The sequence below is a fragment of the Frieseomelitta varia genome, unplaced genomic scaffold (assembly GCF_011392965.1).
Source record: "Frieseomelitta varia isolate USP_RPSP 00005682 unplaced genomic scaffold, Fvar_1.2 scaffold_140, whole genome shotgun sequence".
Taxonomy (NCBI): domain Eukaryota; kingdom Metazoa; phylum Arthropoda; class Insecta; order Hymenoptera; family Apidae; genus Frieseomelitta; species Frieseomelitta varia.
In genome coordinates this window covers 862872-879395 of record NW_025109084.1, presented here as the reverse complement: position 1 = coordinate 879395, position 16524 = coordinate 862872, and the positions used below count along the sequence as shown (strand labels likewise).

The following is a 16524-nucleotide window of genomic DNA, read 5'->3' as shown; positions in this document are numbered from 1 at the left end:
AAAAAAAAAAAAAAAAAAGAAACATACAACAACCTAAACTTATGTAAAGCCTGTACTATAACAGTAGCTGAGTTCGTTTTTTTCAAAAATGTTTTTATCATGCAATGGCTGAGAAAATAAACGTACTTTCCTTCTCTGAAAATTCTGAAAATTCAAACGTTTCTGGAGACACTGAAAAATGTTTTCTGTAACTAAATCTACCATAATTCTGAAGATTAAAGTTTATAATAAGTATTTTAAAATTTGCTATACAATTTTTTTTATTATTTTATTAAAGTTGGAACATTAGGATTAGATGACGGAATGCGTAGTATTTCTTGAATTTTTGTCGTTTAATCCTAATATTCATGGTTCAATAAAATGCTGATAGAAACTCAGATACAGCATGTTTCGTTGTAAAAGAGAGATCTCAATTTTCAAAATCACTATTTAGATATTCAGTTACGAAAGAAATCTTTCCAACATTTTAGAAACGTTTGAATTTTCGTTTCAGGTTGTTCTTCTTTCACGAAGTTACAGCAGTTTAAAATTACTATAAAATTTTTGACCGCTACTGTACGTTTTTTGTCTGGAAATTTCACTTGCCTCGTTGGAAAAAAATAATCATAATCAAAAGTTAGATATAATAATAATTGGGCAAATAAAGAGTAAAATATTGCGTAAAGAACGAGAAACAGGTGTAAAGACGAAAGAAAAAAACATATAACATTTCAATTATCAACATCACGATTTCTGAATTTAATTTATGTTGTTTCTCTTGTGCCTGACTATTCATCATTCCCGATAGCCTCATTGATTTCGCTAAATATCCTCCGAGCAATTGCTCATGCTCGCAGCGTTCGCTTGTATTTCGTATCGATCAATTAATCATTTCCCAGGTGGCGCGTGCATAAAATGTTGAAATTGTCTGCTGATCGCGTCGAACGTTTTAACTAGTCCTTCCACCTACCTAATCATTCTTCACGAACGAGTGTATATTGGAAACTCGAATTCTCACTGGAAAATCTCATCTATGCGCATGTTCGACTGTGATGATCGTATCGAGGGATTTATCTAGTACGTATCTTTTTCAATTTTAATCGACTTTTAATGGAGTTAAAAAAAGCGATATAATTTAGAAAATGTGCGCTTGTTTGTAAGAAAGTATCTGTGCACTTTGTCTTTCAATTACATGAGATTATATTTCTACGTATTATGTTAGAGTAATTACACTGTATTATATTAAAAGTAATTATCTGGTTTGAAATGGATGACTTTCGTTTCAAGTCGATTTTTGAATCTTATTCTATTTAATCAAATTTTATCGTAATTGCAATGATGAAAAATTTATAAATTTCTTTTCCTAAAAATGAAGGATTTAAAATCGAAAAATTTCTGAAAATCTCACGCCAGTCAAAATATAAAATTCAATTTTGAAACCTTGGATCCAATGTACCAAAGTGGATCTAAATGCCATTATAAAATCGACCACTATGAACAACAATCTAAAAATCTAAACCTAAGCAAAAAAAAAAAAAAAAAAAAACAAATACTATAAAGCGGTAAAGAAAAGGTTACATTTACTATTTCATACCGCTTAAGGGAATATTTCGTTTTATTTCTCGCCTTGTCGACTAAATTACCGTCTCGTCGAACCGCGTTTCCGTCTCGTCCACGCAGCGCAAGAAACAGTTCGGATCAGCCACGAACGAAAATATGTTTCGCGCGATCATCAAGACGAAACGGTGCGGCGAACACGAATTTCAGGTTTCCCCTGGCGAAAAAATTATTAGAATGGGTTAATGCGTAATAAACTCGGTCCGTCGCGGCGCGTTTCTTCGCCAGTGTCGCTTTAATTGGCGACTGGTTTCGGAACCAGTCCTCTCTTTCTCTCGTGTCTCCTCTCATCTCGATCCCTCGCGTACAAACCATTCACAAACGACGCGACGTTGAATGAATTTCTCACCCTCGAGGACCACTTTCCTCCCCATCGTTTTCCTCTTTTTCGTCTGAAACGACGTCGATAGAAATCGCGTTGTCTTTTATAACGATCGTTTGTCACACTCGCGTCAAATTGTGAATTACGCCTCACTCGCGAAGGTTGATTGCGTTTTATGATCTTAATCCTCCGGGTTTTATGCTCGAAGCCGCCACACGGGGACCCGCGTGTTTATTTTAACGATTCGAACGACACGTCGCGCGAGTTCTCCTCGCCTTTTCTTTCTTTCCTCGGGGAAGCCGTTTCGTAGAAAGGATTAGTAAAAGTAGAATGAACCTGCGCCGTTTTACAACGGTCATTTGACAACGTTCGAGCGCGACAGGAATGGAAATCTTGCGAAAGAAAACAGCCTTCGCGCGACACGCGCGTGTTAAAACGCCCGGGCAAGCATCGGGGCTAGATGCTAAATAAATCGACTCTCATTGAAACACGCCGGTGTCGACGTCTCTGTTTGATTTATTTGCGCTGATTTACGTCCACGAATCACCGGTGGAAGTGAATGCCTGCGGCGTGTTAGCTTGTTAATTAATTAGCCGCGCTCGCGATACTTTCTAACCGGCCAGCAGCGATTCCACTCGTATTCTACGTTTTCTACTTTCGTCAGAGGTTTGCCAGGTTTCGAAAAGGTTGAAGAAACCCCAATGCTCTCCTATACTCGTTCGCAAATATTTATTTTTTGTTTTATTTTAATTTCCTGCCCCGTGAACTCTTCAATGTTAGTTACTCCAACTCATTACATCTGTCATTCCTGCAATTCCGTTAGTAGATTGAAGAGAGAAGAGTTTTAGTAATGGCTTGGACGACTTGATCAGTCAAAAGGCGGGTTAGCTTGGCGGGTAAGTTTCCGCGAGCCAAGCTTTTCAATTACGCTCATCAACCACCCCTCTGCGTTGCGTGCTTTCTCCGTGGGGTTTCTCCGCATGCCGGAGGACGTCAAATCGCTCAGATTACGAGACGTATATAATAATCAACGTTCGCCGTTGCAAAGAGCCCTGCAAGCTGGAAAAATACGCGACTACCAGAGAGAGATAAAGAGAGATGCTGGTCTTGGCATGCGTGTCTGAGAAATCGCGTAATAAATCAAGCGACGGCCAGGGTTAAGGAAGTCATTGCTAAAGTACAGGCGAGAATCGAGTCGGGTGATACGACGTCTAACGGATTTGATTTTAACTCCGGGACACGTTGCTCCTGCTCTACAGCTGCTCGTGGGCGTTTTACACCCGGTAGTTGTCAAACGCCGGTTACCGCCACTGGTGGTTTATACGGTTGATTAACTGCGCCGAGCACTTGACCCCTTGAGAGTCGCGTTGTTTTTCGCGGGACGAAAAATCACGAAACGCCTGAACCTAATCTCTGCTCTGTTTCACGACGGTTCTCGTGCTGGTTTCCCTTTTGTTTCGTTGTGTCGAGGTTGCTGTTGAGCAAATACGTAACTGACACGCACGTGTATATTGTTAGGTTGCATACGAGTTTCTTGGAAATTGATCAACTTCATTTTTTTTTTTTTTTTTTTGTTTTCATTGATTTCTTCTTTTTAAAGGCCGAATTTTAAGAAATTGCGTCGAAGTGATAGAGTTTACTATATTTTTAAAAATAGAATTTCTATTGTATAAGAAAATTATCGTGCAATTGCGTTGTGATATTACGGAAGTGAATCTCAAGGGATTAATACTACAATGATTCTTTTTACTGTTCCCAAATTTCTTCAGCTAATTTTTTAATTTTTTAATTTATAAGAAAAATTCAAAATTTGGCTATATATTTACATATTTAAAATTTAAAATTTACCTACATATTTATATATTTAAAGTTTAAAATTTATATTTATATTTATATATTAATTCTATAAATTTAAATTTATATTTATATATTTAAATTTATATTTATATATTTAAAATTTAAAATTTATTTACATATTTATATATTTAAGATTTAAAATTTACTTACATATTTATATATTTAAAATTTAAAATTTACCTATATATTACTTATATATTTAAAATTTACTGCGTCGTACAAAGGCAATTAATAATAATATTACGGAGTAAGTAAAAATAATATTACGGAGATGGACCTAACTTAATTAATACTGTAATGATTTTTTTATTATTTCCAAATTTCGTAATTCGGCTAATTTCTTAACTACGACTTCAGTTTTTAGAATTTACATTTTAACAGTAAAAATAAGATTCTGCGAATCTTTCGTCCAGACTGTCGGTTGTTTGCTTCCTAGCTCGTAAGAAAGAAGCACGTGGATCGCGAGGTACGTTCTGCATATTACCGTTTCTACGACTGTAACATACAGGAGCGGCAGAAGTCGGCACATGACTGGTAATGGGACAACTTCTTTGACTATTCGCGGTATCCAAGTGTTGCTGCGTGTGATTTAGAAGAAAGGAGTAACGTTACTTGCCGGAGTACCCTCGTTCCATGCATTGATGTCTCCTCGAAGGCAGCGCGATAGAAAAATCAACACTCATACGTCTGGCACACTGATTTTCTACTCGTTGATAATTAATCGTTATTTGACACATTATAAAAATTGTTGTCGTTATTTGATGTATTATAAAAGTTTTATATATTAGATAAACTGTACGAAATCGTACGATTGGAATATTGAAAGTACATATCTAGAAGAAAACGACGAGATAAGTGGAAAAAAAGGAAGCGGAGATTAATGACGAGGAAATGCCGGGGGACAAAGAAAGCGATATCGTTTATCGAACGATTCAAACGAGTCTTTCACAGATAAATATTTTTAGCCTACGCCGTGCACGGAAAAATCATTTCGACTAGTTTCTTCTCGTTCAACGAGAGTAATCTTTGTTCCTGATGATTATTCCATAGAAACTATAGCCGCTGGAACGATACGAGTTTTCGAAAGGAAGAAATAACTTAATAACATGCTAATATACGAAAGTTTGCGACTGGAATTACGTCACTAACATTTATTAATTTTATCGTACAGCAGTAAATTTTCCAGATAAATATCCTTTCCTTCAATTTATACCTGCTCATAGATTTCTCAATTAGTTAAGAAAATTCTTTCGACTGGTTCCTTCTCGCTGGCACGCGATCGTTCGACGAGAGTTCGACGATTATTCTGTAAAACCTACACAGCCATTCGAGTTTTCGGGAAAAAGAAAGAAAATGTATCAACGGGGTGTTAATGTACGAGAGTTTGCGTATAATTGCGTCACTAGTATTTATTAATTTGCAGCAACAGATATATTTCCAGACAATTATTTTTAATTTACGCTCGCTGTAGATTTCTCGACCAGTCAGGAAAGTCCTTTCTGGTTCCTTCTCGCTGATACGCGATCGTTCCGCGACTAGAATAGCGATTATTTCCCGTACGGTGTACGAGCATGCAAGCACACGCTGTCAAAAGAGAAAAACGAGAGAAAAATGAATTAGCAGCTCGTTTATCGGTCAAAGACACTCGCGAGGTTTGGGTTAGGTTTGACGACCAGTGAAAACCTATGAATCATATTTTGCAACGTTATCCTGGTTGCTCTACGCACAGCAACGACGTTTTAAACGACGCGCGTAAAATTCACGATAATCGCTCGAACGTTGTTTGTTTTACTACGCTTCCTCGTTACCGTAAGCGGCGACGTAAATGAACATGGTTGCACGGCCATTGAGACGCGTCGTCTAACGAAAAATAATTGCCACGTGAAAGGGAATTGTAAAATCGTTCTGCACCGATGGCTTTTCACGCCAGGAATATTATATTTTGTAACAACGAACGAGGTAAAACTCGAGGTCGAGCGATATTCTTCGCTATTATTTCAGGAATATTTTCACCGTAGGAAACTTCTACCGCGTGGAAGAGTATCGTTGCCTTTCTCAATACGTTGAATGCGACGGAGATCACCGCCGATCGACAATGATTAGTAGAAATGCACAATTCGAGTGAATGTTGATACGTTTAAATTTTTCAATATTATTTATATTCGTTACTATAGCAGCGTGAAGAAATTAATGCAGTATAGAGCATACAAGTCTATTTAAAATCTAACCTAATTTATAAAACCTAAAATTCATAAACCTAATTTGAAACCTGACCAAACCCCTTCAATTTTTCAGTGGCCACCCTATGGTTTTCGCTCTTCGTACGCGAGGAAATGTAACCCTCAATTTCACTATACCGTGAAAGTAAAATATCGTAAAAAAATAAATGAAACTCGAAGAAACTTATTTCAGTGTCGTTGGCCTCCAGTAAAAAAATAAATCCATTAAACATAGTTATATACTACAGCTTGTCTGTTGCAAACAATATTTCAACATAATATCTATCGTATAATAACAGATTCATGTTGGCCAGTCACGTAAAATCAGCGTGGCATTCAACGTGTTAATCTTTCCGAGGGATTTCTTCAGCTTTTTTTCTTGGACTGTTGCACGCCTACGATGGAAGAAAATTGAATGCAGTAAAAAGACTTTGCGTAGAATAATGAAATTTTTTTACATATTATAGAACACCATTAGTTATTTCTTTTTTTATTTTATATGGGGGTTTATAGTCGTATCGACTGCGAGGTCTTTAGCGACGTGCTGGAATTTTCTCTTTATATCTGGTCTCCTTTAGACAGTTGATAACGTTTTTTTATTGTTTCTGGCGAGTTAGAGCGGTGTTTTAGTTTAATCCGTATTTACGTCTTAGGTTTCGGTATTTTCTGCATTCATCAGGTGTAGAGTGGTGATTTGTTGGTTGCAGAAAGGTGGTTCTGTTTTGCTTAGAAGGTATTCGTGTGTGATCTTGGAGTGTCCGATTCGAAGTCTAGTCATGGCTATCCTTTCTTTTCTGCTTATATTGTTTGGTATTTTTTGGTAGAAATAATGTGCTATGTCGTGTATTTTGTCGTAGTCCAAATTCTGTTCCATTCTTCTCTTTCCGCTTTGGTCGTTGAAGCTAGTGGGTCTTGTTGTGAGATTGAGATATTGGCGACACCGTTAGTCTTCGATGTAATTTTCCTTCTTTTTTTTAAGAATGAGAAGGAAAAGAAACGATTCGGACAATAAATAACAAAAATTGTAAGAAAAGCGCTTGTTTCTTTCGTATTCACGTGTATCCATAATTCGTGACTAGATCTGGCACTCGCTGTTTTGCATTTGTTAGATCAATCAGGAACCTTTCAGCTCTTTCTTCTCTCCTTGTCGCCAATGTGCATCAGTCGTTCGCATTAAACATATCCTACCAAGGATGGAGGACTTATCGCGTTATCGGGGCACAGCATCGTCAACGTTCGATTTGATTATTGTTTAGTACGTTGCATAAGACGTTGCTCCAACGTTTCGTTATCATCGATAGTATTCACGCTATGGAATTGTTTCCAGTCATTTCTTTCCTTTTATTACGATTGAATTTATATTTCGTGAAAATGTATTACCCATGTTATTTATTTTAATTAATTAATTATATACGTTCGATATTAAATCTCTTCGTATATGTAACGAAATGAAACAATTTCATAAAGCAGTCTCGTGGAAGCGGGATTCGAATTCCAAAGAGCAAGAAGTGACGAGTAAGTAATAGTACATGTGTACTTTCGATTACGCAGCGCCGGCGCTATCGCGCTGAAAAACCGCAAGTAATATAGGTATACTCATCGATATTATTGATGCATGATTCAAACGTAGTATCAATTTCAACAAAGTACAGACATCGTACCAGGAATTTCTATCGATGATATTCGTGATAATAGGTTATTTAGGATATTATATATAATATAAGTTATTGTATATTATATATTATATTATATATTATATATTATGTATTATATTATATATTATATATTATATATTACATATGATTATTACATATGATAAATTTTTTTATTATTTTTCATTACTAAGTATTATATTTATAAATTTGGAAATTTACATTTGTATTATAAATTATATCAAAAATTCATTCTCGGAGATATTCAAAGATAATTAGCCGCTTCATTGTACTTCCTCAATTACTAGTTCATTCATTACTGAACTTTGTGAATTGAGCTCATAGGTGAATCTTAAATATTAAAACACAAAAGACTTGAATTCGTGACTGTGAAATCGTGTTTCGCTCGTCACTGAGATTTATGTTTCTCCGATCTTAATTTTGTTTCGTAACATCCAGAATTAGATTCGTCGTTTGGATCGAAGTTTCAATTCACTATCTAGATCTGAGAGATCAGTCTAGATCTGCATTTACTTTATATAGTTTGTCAAAGTCCAATTCAATGTGATGTAATCTTCAACATAGGGAGGATCCGTGAAATGTTACAAACAGGAATCTACAGGAGTCTTATTCCAATTAAAATCTTTTCGATTCACTCTGTCTGATAGAATAGCGATGTCGTCCGATACGAGATCTAGATGTAATGTAATTGCGTACAATCGTATCTGATATGCTAAATTGAATTTCATCGATTGATTAGATCTCAGACTCGGGTTTAACTAATGGCAGAGTTCTATGCAAACAAGATTGGCCACATTTTTCGATACTTATTGTTATATAGCCGTCTGCTACGTTATCCAGTGAGTTATAATTAGATTCAGAGCCTGTGCTTTAATAGTAAAGCTATCTGGTACAACGTTACAAACTGTCGCTAGATCTTATAGATCAGCGGTTCCCAATCTGTGCTACGCGTAATAATATTGGCAATCACGGAAAACCAAAAAAGAAAGGAGTTAAAATAAAAACAAAGTCATAAAGCTTTGATTTGAAATGTCATTAGGTTAATTCGAGTCGTTTGGTTATATAGCTAACCTAAGAAAATTAAAAAAAAAAAAACAAACCCTTTTGACGGATGGGTGGGGATACTCATAAACGAAAAGCCTAATCAAAGTGTGACAATAAAAAAAGGTACGTAAAAATAATATTGATAATGTCGAACAAAAACACCATAAAAAAGTAGTTGAGGTAAAAACACAAAAACGAAGTTATAAAATTTCGATTTTAAAATGTCATTCGATTAATTTAAGTCATTTGATTATTTAGCTAACCTAAGAAAATTAAAAAAAAAAAAGAACAAACCTCTTTGAGAGATGGATGGTTTACGAGAAAATAATGAAAAGCCTAATCAAAAGGTACGGGAGAGAGAAAAGGTAGGGAACCGCTGGTACAGATCATAGAAGACAATATAAAATACAAATTTTTCTCGACAGGTAAACTTGAATCGCGAGCCACGATTGCTTTATTAAATCTGCACTAAATGCTCCTATTGTTTGCAACGTTTTAATAGCTCCTTATCTATTGCACGCGACCAATGTAGCCGACGGAAGGCTATCTAGATGTCAAACCGAATTATCTTCATCGATCAGTGATCTGTGACCACACATATGCTCGTGCGACACGCTATATTCATTTACCTATGTAATGACGATAATAACGATCGTTATTACAGAAAATGAAACGAGTAATTACACAGCATTAAACATTCCGAGGAAATTGTTTGCAAAAGGAAAGAAAAGAAAAAGAAAAGTAAAAATGAAAGATTACTATCGTTGCAAGATGCAATTTACTTGTAATCCCGACGAACTATAAAGTTTCATATACAAGTTTAAATCGTTCACGACTGGCAATATCGCGCAATTAAAGTGCAGCCTTTCTATCCGGTCTGTGATCGAACAACGCGCCAGTCCTCGATCTGATCAATCCTCGAGTCGATCGATCCGCAATATTCGCCCAATTGATATTTCACGAGTGCCTCCTCGATGATGTACGTACGATAATGGCGTGTGGCCATTTGCATTCGAGTCCAACTCGCGCGGACCAAAGAGACGATACTAAACGTTGGACAACTTGTCCACTACTCATAAATAACGTTTCAATTAAACCACGACTCGTTTCGTAGTTCGCGAAATTTTACGAGGAAAAATAAATTACAATTATTTTAATTTTTATCTAAAGAAAGAAGAAAATAAATAAATATGTTGCAAAAGTATCATATCGTTCTCGCACGTGGAAATGTTTGCGTATATTCCACAAAGGGTTGTTCCGCGAACACGAAGGAGAAAGTTCCTCGATTTTCGATCGTGGGTGGATATTTTTCGTGTGCTTGACATCGCGATACGGTTTCACGATCGGTTTCACTTTCTACCGAAAGCTCGCTTCCTGCCTCCGCCACTTATGACGAAATGCTTCACGTGGCGAAATCCCTCGGTTTATCTCTCTCGATGAATTATATTCTTGTCCCTAGAGTGGACATTTCTCCCGTATAGACGATTCATTGCCTCTAACGAATCTTCCGATGCCGTTCCCTGCTTCGGGCATATATTCTCTTTCTGATAAGCGAATAGAAGCTACGCGTAACTGTAATTTTCGAGAGACTCACGACGATGTCAATGATGTTCGTGTTTGCGAGTCGAAAGAGCTGTTATTCTTCTACTTATCTTTATCGTCTGTATTCTCAGTGTCCCCTCGGAATTGATCAATTAAACTTCCACGTGGCTGAATCTCCAAGAAGATCATAATAAAATTTGGTATTTGCCTCGAAACTGTACGACAGCAAAATTATATTATATCGCCAATATTATGTCCAATATGCGTCTGCAAGAAGCAGTGCCGCGTACGTTTGAACGTGTATCTTTTTACACGATGTATACGGCACTTGGCAATCAGGCTACACCCACGCGAACGGATTAATCCCCCGTATCCAGCGTGTCGGATCCGCGAACACGTGTTCCCCGCGATTTCGCGAGCCAGGATCGCGCGAGAAGACAGCAAGGTGTTGCGCGGCAACCGCATTCCGCGTCAATCGGTATCGCCGATAAGTCGCGGCGATAACGCACGCGATATTCGGAACGCGGGAGCGCGAGAGGCAACGAGGAGACGCCAGCTCCCCCTCTCTTCCTCTCCTCTCCCCGCCATTCGCCACAACGAGTCGATTATCGCCCCAAAGGTGGAGAAACCTCGATAACGGGAACCGTCTGTCGCCAAATGTCTGCGCGTTATCGACGAATTCCTAGCGTCGGCCACGACTCACGTTTTCTCCGTGATTCACGTTTACGGTCGCGCAGTGCGGTGAACGTCGATTTTGGCAGACGGTAGAATTTCAACGTTTCACCATTCACGCGCAACCACACACCGCAACGTAATCCGAAATTATAATTCGAAAGCGTCCAGCGGCGATAATACGAAATTATATTCTTAATCCGCTTACGCGTGCGATTACGCGGCAGCCGCGTTCTCATCAAACCGACGAACGCCCACTTCGATTTTATCGGAGGTTCTTCCCTCCGTGAGTTCTTCTTGCGCCATTAGCGAAAAGAGGGTTCGGCTGATTCACGATGAACAGACTTGATCGTGGAATCTGTTCGTGGGCCAGTTTCTCGACCGATCGAGTTCAATTTGAATCCTCATGGTCGCGGCGGTCTCACGACGTTCGAGCATGTTTTACCGGGTGTTTGCGAAGTAGAATGCTGGAATAATAATTGAGTTTGAGGAAGAATAATTACTGCTGCGATGAATATGAATTATTATTATAAATATTAAATATTAATATGTATATTTTATATTATCTAAGAAACTCAGAAAATATTATATATAATAATATTACTAGTATTGAACGTTTATTATTAATAAATTGTCAATGTTTATTACACATGCCATTTGAGATTACATCAAAGAATGTAATTTTAGATAGAAACGAGCAGGTCGATTTATTCTAATTAACTATGTACTACGTTCACCGAAAAGCGTTTTCTACGGTTAAGACTATTTCAACGTCGTTTCCCCTCTTCGTTACTCTTCTTAATTAGCAGGTGTTCGATCGGTTTCACAATCGTTTCGTAACAGAGACCATCCACGGTAGAGACATTCTCGGATCGTCGTTCAAAACTAGATGTAATCAGATCGATAGCAATTTGCATGGAATAAGGTTTACGATCATAAAGAAAACACGAGGCGCAGTTACGATGCAAAGCAGCCGGCATTTTAACCGAGCGGTTTCGTGTTCACGATGATATTTGAAAACTGTAGAAACCTTTCTCTATTTACAGTCTTGTTTCACTGTTGCAATCGCTTCGGTTTACGATTTTTAAAATACCAACAGACGATTTTTAAAATACCAACGAAAGTGAAAATTTGAACGCACTTGACAAATTGTCCATAGTAATTGCAATTACTATACAGTTACATATATGATGCGTGGTAATTATATTCTAGAATAAATGGAATACGAATTTTATTTATTCACTCCATTTTTTTCACCATATATTTGTGTATATTTATAAGTCATATCTATTTAAATATATATTGTATCATAAATATATTTACAAATCATTTTACCAATAGTCGCTAATATCTTCTTCGTCCGATAAATTGAAAAATTAATAATTTAGTGCGACAGATTCCCGTAATTCAAGCACCAACACAATTTTTTTATTGTAGTCAGGTGTGTGCTCTTTTTACTTCGAACTTTTTACACGGAGTCGCGTGAAACCAAACTGGTTCCGCGAGACTGTAATAGAACTCTATAAATCTTCCTCTTCTCGTCAGAAATAATTCAACCCGTTTCGGCTCTTTCGCAATTAATAAATTTGCGTCGTTGTTCCTTCAATTAATATTGAAACTCCCGTTAATGTAATTAAACCCTCGCTCGAAAGTCTTTTCTATTTGTAAATCGGCTTCAAATCGACGAAAGATTCCAAAAATTCGACTCCTGAGAGTTCATCGAGCTGTTTTTAATACTTGCGAGGTGCAACGATCGTCTCAAGATTTTTGAGCGGAAGTCAGCCACAGGTAGGATAACACGAGTATTTCAGAATTACCACCGATCAAATACACATTATTAAAACGAGTATGAAGTCGCGGAATATCATCGCCGATCTATACCGTTATCGTTCACTTTCGACGCTCGCCACCCTCCTTTTGTCGTTCGAAATGTAACTCTCGTCCATTACACGAGCGTGAGAAGGCGTGTTTTACACGATGTGAGAGGCGTCGCGGCTTCAAGACTGACCAATCGATGATTTCTCGAGAGTCATTAACTCATATAAACGAATGATACTGAGAGCGGTGAGCGTTTGCCGGACGTGTAACACCGCCATGCTATATCTACGCTTGTCAGTCGCGATCGTTCCAAGAAATCGCGGATAGTTTCGCGGATAGATCTGAAAACCGATCGGTACCTGTTCGTTTCATTTCATTCTTTCAGGTGAAAATTTCTCGAATCCGAATTTTACAATTGCTGTTCAACTTTCGTTTCGATTCACATTGGATTCAGTGTATTGACTCGCGACAGTGCCAACAGAATCTTTGGTTTCGTTCATTCTTCAGCTCTCTCCTTGGTGGAAAACATTGTAATTTTCTATGAAAAAATTGGAACACTTTGCTTTAGCTGGTTTCAAAATAATCTTTCGAGACTCGCGGTTTTGTAGCGATTAATGAAATATTTCTCGTATTTCGTCGTAATCGGAGTTTTGAGTACTGGAGTGTCTATCTAATTTAGTGCACCAAAGTAATACTAATTTATTAATTTTGATAAATATTTGAACATTTTCTGCTGCTAGTTAATCTGACAGGATTAACCAGAGATGGATATGCTACAAATGAATTTCAAGACATTTCTGTGTGATCTATTTATTCGATCCAGATCAGAAAATTTAGGTTCAACGCTTTTTTTCGGCTCTTGATACTCTCCCATTTCATCCATTCAGCTATTCTTTTCATTTTATCGTCTGTAACGATGCGTATGTAATGTCGCTGGAATTTCACTAGAATCGTTTGATTTGTTCGTCTGCTTGAATTTACTTGAATAAAACAGCAATTATCTTTCAAATAAAAAAAAAAAAAGAATCTTTTTAATAATCTTTAACAATTTAAATCTTAATCATTAAAGATCATTAAAATTGTTAAAAATAATTTTTAATAATCCTTAAATTTTAAAATCGACAATTATTTTTTAAATAAAATAAAAAGTCTTTCGAAAAAAAATTATATTAACGTATTATAGAAACGGATGCTTTCTTTTTCTTAACAGACTCGGTGTCGCTAGTTAAAATATCTATCTGTCGAAAAGGAATGAAAATAAAGTCGAAGGAGGATGCTAGACTTACAACGCTCGGAGGTGAATCCATCACTTCGATAGGTCAGTGCATGTCAGACATGAACGTAATTGGCATCTATCGGAAACGCGTCGAGATAAGATATCGATTCGCAGCGTTATCGTTGCTCATCCGTACGGCGCAAAGCGTGGTAGTCTTCTTCTTTCTTTTTTTTTTTAACCGAAACGCCGGCGTTTAACTTGGCCTCGTTTAACTTTTATCGGCGAAATCTTAAAGATCGATCCAGTCTAGCGCAACGTTCCGTGGCCGCGCGGTCGTGTCTCCTTCTCGATATTAACATCGTGCTATCATCGTCGCGATACGCGGTTCTCAGTCATCCGCTGAAATACTTTGTCAAACTAGTCAGAATAAAATTTGTCGCTTTCGTTTCGTCCAATCCTGTGCAACAAATTTAGCGCGATTCCTCGTTCGACTGTCTCGTTAAATTTTTCCTTTGAGTGAAGTGAAATTAAGTTACGCGAGTTTATGGTGTCATGTGACGTTAAAAAAAAAAAAAAAGAAAAAGAATATGTACATTTCCTGTCACAAAGTCGAGAACCGCTCGATAAAGTTGAAACTGACGCCAAGTTTTCGAACGAAAGTTTCCGTGGACGTTAATTATCGACTAGCGCTACTAGAGTGTAAAATTAATCATCGACGGAGGTATCGATAAGACTTTATTAGAAATTCCTCCTATTATGGGTCATCTTGTTACAGATAGAAACGAAGAGGAGAGGCATAATACCTTAAGTCAATTTTTCATTATCAAGATTAAATCTTGATCGACCGGGCTGAGCCGTACGATCGCTGGCTTCCTCACCATTAATCTTACTTATCGTGCTTCCCTTCTCCTCCTTTCTCTTCTCTTTTCTTTCTTCTACGTTTGTTGCTCGTTATTTTGCATAATCTTTCACAAACTGTTGAAGCCGCAAATCGCGATATCTCGCACCACTAGAATCAGTCGCATCGCAAGACTTCCCTAACTCGGTTATGAATGCGTGTACGTGTGTGTGAGGCGTGATTCATTTGTTCAGGAAATTTGTTTCGTTCTTCGCTTCTTTCTACACCGAAGTTTAAACTGTTTAATTATAAAATGTGTGTTAAACCACGGCATTATGATTTACTCTTTATCCAAGTTTACACCAACATTCCATCACTCACTGTAACGTAATGTAACGTAATCGTTACCTCGGTTATTGCAATTTTTCTTCTTTCTCATTTTCTTCATTTTTACATTTTATAATGTAGACAAGAAGAGACACAAAAATAGTGAGAGAGAAGATCGTAACTATTACATGACTATTAAATATTATATATGTTATATGTTTTAATTTTTAGTATTATATATTGTATATTTTTCCACCAGATCGGTGCAAGAGCCATGCTACTGGACCGGTATCACGGATCGCGAGAAATCGACGTAGAACCGGGAGAATCGGATCATTCGCCAGACACCATCCGGACCGAATAAAGTCAAATAAGATTGTCGGCCAATAATCGAGGATCGACACACGTGATCGATCCAACAGCTTGCAACCTACGGCCTCCCCGCTGGCCTGGCCAGCTACTATGCGAATTGAAGCTCTCAGCACCCTTGTCGCGGTGAGTTTGCCTTTCCTTTTTTTTCCAAACCTTTTTCAAATGTCAATGGCTCGATCTAATATTCCGAGGATCAGGTTGCCACTTACATATGCGTGATCGATTCGTTTTTGTTGCACGAGTCATGAACGAAACTGACGAATGCGACGATGTAAATGTTTCATCGAGGAATTAGCCAAAAAGGAGAGAAGTGTCTTTTACACGATGTAGGTTACGCGTTCTAATTTCGATCAAGCTTTTTGATGTGAAAATTGTCGAACATTTTTTCAAGTTGTTTTTCGATCGGTACAGTTTTATATCTTTTTTTTTTTTTTATGAAATTCGTAAACTCTTCCAATTTCGCTTCTTACCATTGTTGCGCGTAAGAAGAGCAACAGGTGTTAAAATAATGTTCGCGTAAATCTGGCTTACCGTATATAATAAATAATCTTACGAATGTTGGTATATCGTGCAACTCGAATACCAACACGAATGATTACCGTGATAACTATCATCGGATTTAAATCATCGCCCATGGAGAGTGGGTGTAATTACTAAATAGTATTTCTCACGTACGCACTGCCTACAAGACCGTGCAGAACTGCACGGTTGAAATTTATCCTACGATCTTGGCAGAGTTAAACAATTTTACAATCACGCTCTAATCTTTTATGTTTGTTTGATTACCGCCGGTGTTTTTGATTTCTAATGACAGAGATCGCCAACCCACGCGCGACCCTTCGCCCATTGTCGTCGAGCTGTTTCTCTCTTTAGTAACTCGTTTACGAACGTTAGGAAATAATCTGACTCAGGGGGCAAATAAAGCAATGCGAAGTTTACTGCCTGATAAATCAACGTCTGTATTGTTGCGTTCCGTCCTCTATTATAGATCTTTATGAGACATCGTTGTCCACCTAAAAGGCAGCGTT

The 16524-nt window shown here is 37.5% G+C and overlaps 1 protein-coding gene across 3 annotated transcripts in view; it reads left to right on the top strand.

The window, feature by feature from the left end:
* Positions 1 to 16524, top strand: part of LOC122532773 — a 113270-nt gene that overhangs the window by 78004 nt on the left and 18742 nt on the right. Inside the window, exons 1-2 of one of the 3 annotated variants that reach the window (XM_043661848.1) lie at positions 13027 to 13128; positions 15384 to 15619. In XM_043661848.1, the coding sequence (XP_043517783.1) occupies positions 15587 to 15619 (33 nt within the window). In that variant the 5' untranslated portion in view covers positions 13027 to 13128; positions 15384 to 15586. Of the gene's footprint in view, positions 1 to 13026; positions 13129 to 14039; positions 14062 to 15383; positions 15620 to 16524 lie in introns of those variants that run through there. The other 2 variants (XM_043661856.1, XM_043661838.1) reach the window with 2 other exon arrangements.